The sequence below is a fragment of the Aptenodytes forsteri genome, unplaced genomic scaffold (assembly GCF_000699145.1).
Source record: "Aptenodytes forsteri isolate BGI_AS27 unplaced genomic scaffold, ASM69914v1 Scaffold80, whole genome shotgun sequence".
Taxonomy (NCBI): domain Eukaryota; kingdom Metazoa; phylum Chordata; class Aves; order Sphenisciformes; family Spheniscidae; genus Aptenodytes; species Aptenodytes forsteri.
In genome coordinates, this window is record NW_008795026.1 from 3,178,709 (window position 1) to 3,190,031 (window position 11,323).

The window sequence follows — 11,323 nt, forward strand, 5'->3', positions numbered from 1 at the left end:
CTTGTTTTCCCCCCCCCCCCCCCCATTTTTGCATTCTGCTGTTCAGCTGTGACCCTAATAGATAGAGGAAAGCTACATCAGTGTAATTTGTTCTAGGCATCCTTATGACTTGACTCCTTCACATCTACTGGTGGTCTGAATCTATGCGATTTCAGATTCAGGGAAACGTGAAGGGAAAAAACGGAGCTGTTGTTTAACACTCATTATGAGTGGGTTTTTTTTTTCTAACAGAAAAATTCCTCTTCATTATGGGTGAGATCCAGGTCCTACTAAAGTCAACATAGATCTTTCTTTTTTGTGTAACAGGTATTGGGAAAGCATCCTAGTACTAATGAAAGACACAGTAAATCTGGACCATTAACCATCACCTCTCTTCTGAGTTACATCATCAAGGTCTTCTCTTTCCTTGCACAGCAGATTTCAGCCTTAAGTTGGCTTGTTTCTTTGTGCTCTAGACAAATGCTGTGAGCATCTTGCCTTCCCTCTTCATGCTGTGAGGTTCAGGTGGACTATTCCAACCACCCAAATGCTTTTTGTTCACACTGACTTCTCTAATCCGGACACAGCTTCCGATCAGCCCCTCCAGAGCACGTTAAGAAGAGCTGCATGCAGGATGTCCACTGGTCACGCTAAACCCAGCCTGTGCCATTAACAGCCTCCTTGTATCTGCTCGAACCTGCCCATGTGAATGAGCAATTATGCTCACAGGAACCAAGCTCCTCCTCAACCTCAGGCTGGAGCAATGACTCAAGACAGGCTGGAGCAATTGTAACGTGGGTAGCAGGTGAGCCTGGTTCTGATGCGGCTCAGACCCAATGCTTACCTAACGTACGTGGTGCTTACCCAATGTGCTCAAGGAAGTATATTAAAGTCTCACGTGTCTAAGAACAGAACTTTTGCTCCAGCTCAGGCAACAACCCTTCAGATAGCACCTCCTGCCTGATCATGGTCTTTGGAATAAAAACTTTGGATGCACTACTCTCAATAAATTTGGCAGCTTATAAATAAAGACAGCTTCAGAAGGTGAGTCATCTTTTCTCTGGATTACCTCTTAGGCTGGGTGGATCTCCTACAGAGATGCCCACTGTTCTCTACTGACCCATTGCTTTCTGCTCCAGAGAGTAGCTTTCACAGAGCTAAAATCAGGTAAGATGAAGGATTTTCCTATTTCACATTCCGTCACCTCTCTGGGTGCTGTCCCGGATGACTTGATGAGAACCTCTCCTGCACTGTGGTGCAAAGACATGAGGTTCCTTTTCAGTATAGTTTCACGTTTTTATCATTTCAATTTATTACTCTGACCTCAGTGTTAGATGATGAGTTAGGACCCAAACCATCACTTCAAATGTTCTTACCCTTGACAGTAATAACCGCGCTACTTTTAGCTGCTCCAGCCTCACACTCATATCTGCCACTGTCTCTTTCTTCTGCCCTGTGAATGACAAGCTTGGCTTCAAATCCCGACCGGCTGATGTTATACTTGGAAGAATTCCTAAGGCTCTTCCCGTCTTTGCACCACTTTACAGGGCTGTCTGATTTGGAGGTTTCACAGTGAAGGATCACATCCTCTCCTGCAGTGACTTCAGTATCAACCAGCTCCTTTGTGAAGATGCAGGGCTTCTCTAGAATCACATAAAAACCATCTGAGATGTTTCAGAAGAGGTGCGGATTTTCAGATCACAAGTAATCTGTGAGATTTACATCCAAGATTACTTGTATCAAAATTACAGGTCAAGATTAGTAACAAATATTTTGGTGTTCATGACTATAAAGTCCTCGGGAAGGCACCAGTCATGCCATAAAATGTTTAGTAAATACCTAACGCCATCTGGGAGAAACTGAGAAGAAAATACATCTATAGAAGAACATAAATAAGATCTCTCTCGCATCTTGCTAAATACAAACAAGATGGAGACACGATTTTCCTAAGCCCTTTTACATGTGAGCTGATTAGTTTGAACCTTCTAACTGAATATGGAAGAGTTAATTCTGCATGAAGTGAGGTGCAATAGAGGTTTCTCAAAGCCAGTCATCTAGAGCAGGTCTCATCTCATCGTTATGAGTCATCTAAAACCCAGGCAGATAGCTCAGACTGGTCATGTAGGGTGTCTCTATAACCGCTGGAAGATGACAGACAGCTCCAGAGACCAGGTATTCACTTCCAAAATAGGTCATTAGGGCAGAGAAGATGAACTGCTCTCTGGAAGTGCTTGTCTTTCTACACAGCTTATAGAAGTAGCCTAAGCTAGATACCAACAGCTAAATTGGCCAAGGTACATCTTATTCCTCCTAGCTTAATGCTTTTTAATCCATAAAAATCCAATCAATCAGGAGACCAAAACCTGTTTTTGGTACTTTAGCATCACATATTAGCATTACCAAAAAGAATCAGCCTTTTGCAAATAGGACTTTTCATTTACCTTCAGAAAAATCTGTTTGCATTTCTGTAGCATGGAAAATTTGGGCAAATCTTTTTTTTTTTTTTTTTTCCCTCAAAATTTGAAAAGTTCTTTGCAAGAAACGTGGCGATTCTGAAAAGAATGAGGATATGATCTGACACAGTGGAGACTGTGTGTTTTACATCTCTGGGCAACGAGAAATATTTACGTTTCCAGTAAGAAAACACCTCTCTAATCCTGCATTCTTGGGCTGTCTGGCATTCATTTTATTCCCTCGCTATAGGAGTAGACTAACACTGCAGTTTTAACTCAGTTTAACTTTTCCAGAGAAAACAATTCATTGTCAACAATGAATAGCAGAGAACACACGTAATGTTGCCTTTCAAACAATGAAAACTAAATTAAAAACTTATTGGTTGCACTTTTTTTTCTTTCTTTCTTCTTGAACTAATTGATTTCTCCTCAGTTATCATCACCCCATCAGCTCGGCTCAAGGAAACCTGGACAAGGCATCCAATGTACCATCACTACAGTATAACATTCCCATCTAAGGTCCAATAAACACACTGAGAGTTGTCAGTGTTAATCCCCCAGCCCTAGCTTCATTATATAGGTAGTGCTATTATTGAACATATGCAGATATACATATGATGGGGCCAAATTTGTAGCATTTTTGTTCTTTTTTTTTCACCTACCCACATTAACCCGTAGTTATTTCTACACATTCTTTCCTCTCCTGCAGTTTCTATGATTGAATTACCTTTAACAATCAAACTGGCAGAGGTTTTCTTATCACCAGCTTCAAATGTAATGACCCCCGAGTCCTTCAGTGAGAGTTTTTTCAACGTTAGCAAGTGATATCCACCAGGCTGAGACTGGATCTCATTAAGTTCATTGGTATGGAGTGGGGTTTTATCCAAAAACCACTGCACTTTGCTACAGTCTACAGGAGATATTCTGCATTTGAACATGGCAGATTCTCCTTCTAACACAGTGACATCTTCCAGGTCTTCTGTTATTAGCACTTTCTGGCCTGAAAGGAACATAGATACATCAATTACTGGAATCTTCAGTTTCTAGCATGAACATCGATACTCCCACGTGAGTATTTCAAGAAAGAAATACGTTCATGATACAGAAGACTGAAACACAATTCCCCTGCTTTGAACACAAAAACCATTCACAGGAAGATAATATATACAGGACACACACCAAAATAGGATGAAGACAACTTCAAAGCACCAGAACACATATAGCAGAACAAGTAGCCAGTACAATGTAAACCCACGGTTATAAAGTTTCTCCTGAAGAAACTACCTGGAAAGGCTGAAAGGATGCATCTCTGACAGCATCATTGGGCTCTAGACATCGCTAAGCAGATGATCCCTCCCATGACAACCCCTCTGTTTTTCTAGAGCAATTATAACTTGCTTTCTATGGGACAGGACCACCCAGCCCCCACCTTCTTTGAGCTCAGTCCAACCGTAAACACAGTGGGAAGCAGAGAGAGTGTCTGACTGCAGCTTTAGTAAACAGAAACAAAACAACAGCCCTGAAAACCTGCCTGTATAGATATAGATAGCTATACACCTAACTACAAATGAATACATAAAATAAGGTTAGCACTGTATACAGAGATATACCTGATGTTTTTCCTACTTACAAAACCAGTACAGGGAATTTTTACTTTTATCTTGAGCTTTGTGACAGAGAGGTATTTTTTCACTCAGAAAAGTTGGTGTTAGAAACCTCACAGCAAATTCAGGTAGCTCAGATCCTGAGGCCATGATGGGGATGAAGCACGCTTCTTTGCCTCTCAAGGCTGCTCCAGCAGATGATCAGAGGTAGAGGAGTCTGTCTTTACCCCCCTAGTCATTAATAACTAGCTATAATAATTAATAAGTGGACACCACCACTGCATCACTATGCGACTATTCTTGAATTGTTCCTCCTATTCTCTTCATCGCTTCATCTATTTCAGCTGAAGAGTTGCTCCCGGTTGGGGCTCCAGTGAGGGAACTGCGAGAAGCAGTAACAGCCAGACCTCACTCCTTCCCCTTAAACACTGCCCTGCTGTTAGCATTGTCCACCACCGCTCGTTTACTGCCTGTAGCATCAAACAAAAGCTGCTCAGGTTGTACTCTTCAGTGTAACTCAAGTCTAAGGCACAGAGGGACATTAAGCACTTAAAGATCCCTGGACAACTCATTTACCCATCGCCTCTTCGAAACCACTTCTGGAAAGAGGCATCAAGGGATGTGGAGAAAAGCCTGGAGGCAGAATAATTTTTCTCTCATTTAATAGCAGGCACTCTGAATCATACCCATCATATGTTCACACAGGAACAGCAGCCTCTCCTCACATCAGCATTTTGGGTTTTAAATCATACCCAAAGTACTCCAGGTGTAATTGCTTCAATTTGTCAAATTGCTCTGCATGGCCAGCTCCATGTTGCTGTATTTTTGTCCACGTGTCCTGTGCAGTGTGTATACACCATGACTCGGAGCCAGAAATCAGTAGATCTGCTGCCTGTATGCTGAGAAATAGACTTGCCTATGCATATAATGTTTCCTGGTGGAGAGACAGGATGCACAATCATATTCCCCTCATGCATACCTTGCACGACTAGCTTGGCTCTGGACTGGGCGTCACCAATGTCGCAGGTGTAAGTGTCACTGTCACTTTTCTCCAAGTTATTTATGGTCAGCTGCAGGACTTGTCCTTTCTGTGTGATCTCGTATTTCTTGCTAGCCTTGAGTTCAGCTATGCCTTTCCTCCAGACCACAGAGGATGCAGCTTTCTCACTCTGGCACATAAAAACTGCAGTTCCACTTTCATCAATTTTCAGATCTGAAAGTTCCTTGACAAAATAATTAGGTTTTTCTGGAAGGAAAGAAAAAAAAAAAATAAGAAGACCAGATTTGTTACCCAAGCAAGAACAGCAGCCTCTCCTCACATCAGCATTTTGGGTTTTAAATCATACCCAAAGTACTCCAGGTGTAATTGCTTCAATTTGTCAAATTGCTCTGCATGGCCAGCTCCATGTTGCTGTATTTTTGTCCACGTGTCCTGTGCAGTGTGTATACACCATGACTCGGAGCCAGAAATCAGTAGATCTGCTGCCTGTATGCTGAGAAATAGACTTGCCTATGCATATAATGTTTCCTGGTGGAGAGACAGGATGCACAATCATATTCCCCTCATGCATACCTTGCACGACTAGCTTGGCTCTGGACTGGGCGTCACCAATGTCGCAGGTGTAAGTGTCACTGTCACTTTTCTCCAAGTTATTTATGGTCAGCTGCAGGACTTGTCCTTTCTGTGTGATCTCGTATTTCTTGCTAGCCTTGAGTTCAGCTATGCCTTTCCTCCAGACCACAGAGGATGCAGCTTTCTCACTCTGGCACATAAAAACTGCAGTTCCACTTTCATGAACTTTCAGATCTGAAAGTTCCTTGACAAAATAATTAGGTTTTTCTGGAAGGAAAGAAAAAAAAAAAGTAGACAGACAGATTTGTTACCCAAGCAAGTCCTGAGCATACACAGTGGTCTTGAATCGCTTCTGCCCCCCTTGTAGAATCACAGAATAGAGAGTCATAGAATCATTTAGGTTGGAAAAGTCCTTTAAGATCAAGTCCAGCCGTTAACCTAGCACTGCCAAGTCCACCACTAAACCATGTCCCTAAGCCACTCATCTACACGTCTTTTAAATACCTCCAGGGATGGGGACTCCACCACTTCCCTGGGCAGCCTGGTCCAGTGCTTGACAACCCTTTCGGTGAAGAAATTTTTCCTAATATCCCATCTAAACCTCCCCTGGCGCGACTTGAACTTGAGGCCTCTCATCCTGTCAGATGGAATGGATCTAAGAAGATCACCAGGTCCACCTCGTGTCACAGGACATATCAGGTAAAATATTTCCAGAAAAGTTTAATGCCATTGTACAGGTACTGGTGAGGTCTCATCTTGCAGGCCGCGTACAGTTTTGATCACCCATATTCAAAAAATGCTCATTACATGGCACATAAGATTCTTCAGTACCTACAAGGTGTTTTTTCAGAGTTGTTTTTTTTTTTTAAAGCTTTTAATCCATGACATTATTTGAAAACTAAAAATTGATCCTGTTTAGGGAGATAGGAGAGAAGAACCTCTCCCACAGGTTGTAGGTATTTACCCCAACTTCTGTACATGCCAGCCCCCTGTGCATGCTTCAACTGACCTTGCACTGTGATCCTGGCTTTCGTTTTAGAGACTTCTGTCTCACAGGTGTACTCCCCACTGTCCTTGACCGTGGAGTCATGGATGATCAGAATGGCCCGCGTTCCCTCCTGGTGCAAGTCATATTTCTGGCTTTTTCGGATCGCTTTGCCATCCTTGTACCACCTGATGCTCACATCAGGTTTCGACAATTCACAGCTCAGGCTGATGTCCTGCCCCACTGCTGATGTTTTATCCTCCAGCGGTTTTGTAACCTCAGTAGGTTTTTCTGAAGGGAGGTGGGGGGGAAGGAATTTTGAATAAAAATCATGATCATGATCACTATACAGTTGGGGTTTTTGCAATTCAAATATCCAGCAAGTTTTCACATTCCCCAATGAATGATTCATATTATGTTAGGGAAGAGAGGGGAAAAAGCACTCTTGCTCTTTAGTACATATTAATTGCAGTTATGGGCTCTCAGCGAATATTAATGATTGCTTACAGGAACTGAGGACTTGTCCTGATGGCATCCATTTCAGGGGCTGTCATTCTGTCATCACTGAAGTTACTGTAGGCATGCAGTTATGGTGGGATCTGTCTCACTAAATACACAGACATCTGCGCTATAGAGGTAAGTAGCAGAGGCACTCACTCCAGGGCTGCTGTACAGCCAGCAGCGATCTGCTAAGTACAGGCAATAGACTTCAAGGAACAATTTATTTTGTCCTAAATAGGTCTAACTGCGGATGATGAACTATGTCTGAAAGCTACCTATTTCTTCTCTCCACTGACTACCCAGGGAGCCTTGGGTGATTATTTCTGATGCACGTAGTCTAGGTAGTAATTGTCTGCACAATTACACTACCCAGTGTATTCTGCAATTCTCAAAAATATCTATAAAAAGTTTCAGCCTTTCACTTGTTTTTAAGGAAAATTTCAGTGCTTCAAGGCTCCCAGAGAAGGCTGCTATTCACTTTGATCATAACAAGAGTTTGCCTTCATGGTTTACTGACATACCTTAGTATGTCAGTAGAGAAGACGACACCCGAGAAAACAAACCCCAGAACCTTTCTGATCTCATTACCTTTCACAATCAGAGAAGCCTTGGAGGTTAGACCACGGGCGGTGAAAATGACTTCCCCAGCATCTTCAGGAATCACGCTTTTGATATTGAGCATATATTTCCGACCCATGTTAGAGGCTTTAAATCGCCCACCGCTTTCCACTTTGCTCCCGTTCAGCGTCCAGTTGAAGTCGTCAATGCTTTCATGGGACAAAATACACTCAAAAGTGCAATCTTCTCCCTCCTGGATTTCAGTGTTCTTCAGCCGTTTGGTGATGCCAATGTTCAGTTCTGGAAGACAAAAACTAGGTTAATACAAGGAGAAAGGGCTTTTATGATTGACATGAGTAGTAGTATTGACATTTTTAGGTCATCAGACTGGTTTATCTACTTGACTGGCAGGACAGCACTGCATTCCTTACAGATGTATTTGACACGGGAAGGATTTCTCAGACATTATCCACTCAGAATCATCACAAAGCTATAGACAAAAGGAACAAGTGAATTTCCTGGCTTTGCTCTGGAAAGACTGCATGGAGAACAGCTCACTTGGTGGAAAATAGTCAAGATTCAATGAGATAGAGGGGAGAAAACCTGTCAGGTAGGAGGTCTCTGGGATGTTGTGTGAGGTTTTTCTCTATGATGATATGAAAAATGGGATGTTTGAATTTGTTAATTTGTTACCATCTTACCCCTCCTGGTGTTCAAATCAGACAAATTCAAAATTTGTCTCTTTATCAACATAAGATTGAATGCCATGAACACTTCTCTTTCCTTCAAGCAGCCACAAGGATTAGAGGACAAGCTGAATTTCTGGGTTCTTCAATAGACAACATTGTACTACTTTTGTGTTCCCACAACGAACTCTGAATTAATAGCTCAACAGTCTGAAACACAAGCTGCTTGGATTTTTTGGGGGGTTTTTTTGGTTGGTTGGTTGGTTTTTGAGAAATTATTTGCTCTTCTGGGAGGATTTCTGCACCTTAGGAATGTTCAGGAAGGAAACATTGTCACTACACTCTTGACACATGATTTTCACTGAAACACCAGACCTACATCAAAGAGTAACAGGGATTATTCAGACATCACCATGTTATATGAGGCTCATGGAGGAATAGGTGAGAGAGAAAGTGACCAAGCCCACCCGTATTTGCAGCACCCCTTGACTGGCCATCATCCACAATACTTACCCTGAACGCTGACCTTTGACTTGGCAACATCAGTGCCAATATCACATGTGTATAAACCTGCATCTGTCTTTTCAAGGTCATGGATAAGGAGGCACAGGGTCTTCCCAGACTGTATCTGCTCATACTTGTTACCAGAAGTGAGCTTCACACCATCCTTTTTCCAAACAGGTTTGACCTTCTCTTTGGAGACTTCACATTCCAGTTTAATCGCACCTCGCTCCTCACCAAAAACATCGTCCAAGGACTTCATGAAGACAGCAGGCTTCTCTGAAGGTTAACGGGAAAAACAGAGAACAGCCAGGATATTTGAGACATTTTCAATTGCTACTAAATATTTAAAGAGAGCTTGGCAATGCTGATGATACCAATGCAGTCTCACAGCTCATGACCGGAATGAGTTTTAGGGAAATCAGAATTTATTAGTGGGAGGATGCATGGAAGGAGAGAGGCAGCCTGCATTGCCATGGATGGGGAGTGATATTCAGCGCTGTAATCGTGGTCTCTTATGACTGCACACCTGTGAGATTGCAAGGACTCCTTTTTTCTCTGTGTTGGGGCATCTGTCAGGCACAGGACATCCCATCACAGGGAACGGGGCTTGCAGCAGGCATCTAGGGCCTCAGTGAAGGCCAGAGGGACAGCTTCACGCTTCTATGGAATAGCTACTCAACAAGATAAACTAGGTTTAAGGAAGCATTTCTCTGCATCGTGGAGGAGCAGAAAATGTTCTCTGGGAACGTTCTTTCTCATTGCAGCAGTCTACACGTGGAAAGGGATCAGGGGGTTAGAAGAAAAACGTGTGAAGAGAAGTAATTGGGATGTAGGTCTTCTAAAGCCAGAGAGCTGGCACTGCCTTTTCATGAAGCAGGATTCATACAGTAGGACCAGCAATAAAAGGATATTCTGCACATTCTCCTCACTCTCCTGAACATCTTTGCTCTTGCCTCTTTGTTTTATTGGTTCCCTTTATCTAATCAAAAATATATTTGACACAGAGGATATTTATACGGGGGAAATTTTTGACCAGATATAAAAGAAAGAAGGAAGAGGAAATCCTTCAGACTCTCTGAGTGGATAGAGTAAAAGAGTTAAATTATTCAGATACTCTGGGAAGAGCAAATTAGTCATGATCAGGAGGCAAAATGCAAAGGAAATCAGAGACATTATTCTCTAAAAGGGTGTGGAGGACGTCAGACTGGTTTTCAGAGAATGGCTCAGAACATTTCCCATTCATATTTCCAGGTACAAGAAGGAGTTAATTTAGGATAACAAATCACTATGATTTACCTGAGCATGCATGTACAGGTGTGTTGCTAAAGAAAATATGATTTTGAAATTTCAGTGAGAGTTTTACCTCACGTTTCTGACATGCCTAAAATAATTCACGCAACTTACTGTGGCTTAGCTGATGCACAAGAACATGTTAAACCACAGCAACTCAAAGTTTGGTCACACATCTAAGACACATGAAGGACAGCAGCAAACTGCCTTCTCTTTGCTGATTCAGTCCAACTCCAGAACTGACGTACTAAAGGTGTGCCCTACCCTTGGAAGTACACTGAAGCTCACCTCCTTGCAGACAAAAATATTTAGAAACGAACAGTTTATAGACTATATATTACTGAAGAGACCTACAAGTAAAGGAAATTGCTCTTGAGACTATCCTAATAAGTAAAAGCATGATAAAGAGCTATGGAAAGTTTTGGCAGGACATCAAAACAATCTTCCTTAGAAAAATCATCAGCTACAGTAGAAACTTACACTGGAAGAAAAACCCTGCATGCCTATTACTCGGTCCCGAAGAGGTGAAGCTTACGAGCAGGATTCCTGCATGGGTATGGTATATAAGAGCTCTTTTGCATCTCTTTTTTACATTCAGGAGGAGTGTGATCACAACCCACCTATCACCTTCAGACGCACGGTCTCTGACACCTTGTCTGACTTCATTGTCACTGTGCCAGCATCCTCAGGCTTGACCTGCTTCATCGTCAGCGTGTAGCAATTGCCAACGTTCCTGATGTCATTGAAATTGTTGGTGTAAAGGAGGGTGCCGTTGAGGAACCATTCCACATCCTCGTCGTCGTGAGACAGCTCACAGGAGAAGACAGCAGAACTCTCTTCTTCAATTTCCACATCCTGCAGGTGTTTGAGTACTTCTACATTGCGGGCTGTAGGAAACCAAGGTGCACCATCACCACTGTCACCATAAATCAGTACTGTTACCACAAATAGATTTCATAGTGTTTAGAGTTTATTAGATGATTTCGTCTGGTCTCCTGTACACCATGGGTGATTACATTTCATTTACTTGGTTCTGCATTTAGTCCAACAAAAAACATCCATTAAAAAGACCATATTGTCCAGAGCCCTCAGTTCTCTTTTAACACATAAAACTGTTTTGCTTTTTTTTTCTTTTTAATATAAAAAAAAGAGTGTTTTTATAAAAATGAAAAGATATTATAGAGATGTGC

General features: G+C 42.2%; 1 protein-coding gene across 1 annotated transcript in view; it reads right to left on the minus strand.

The window, feature by feature from the left end:
• Positions 1 to 11,323, minus strand: part of OBSCN (obscurin, cytoskeletal calmodulin and titin-interacting RhoGEF) — a 214,003-nt gene that overhangs the window by 134,048 nt on the left and 68,632 nt on the right. Inside the window, 7 exon segments of the mRNA XM_019471183.1 lie at positions 1,356 to 1,622; positions 3,160 to 3,432; positions 5,016 to 5,282; positions 6,619 to 6,885; positions 7,684 to 7,953; positions 8,853 to 9,119; positions 10,754 to 11,020. Coding sequence (XP_019326728.1) covers positions 1,356 to 1,622; positions 3,160 to 3,432; positions 5,016 to 5,282; positions 6,619 to 6,885; positions 7,684 to 7,953; positions 8,853 to 9,119; positions 10,754 to 11,020 — 1,878 coding nt within the window.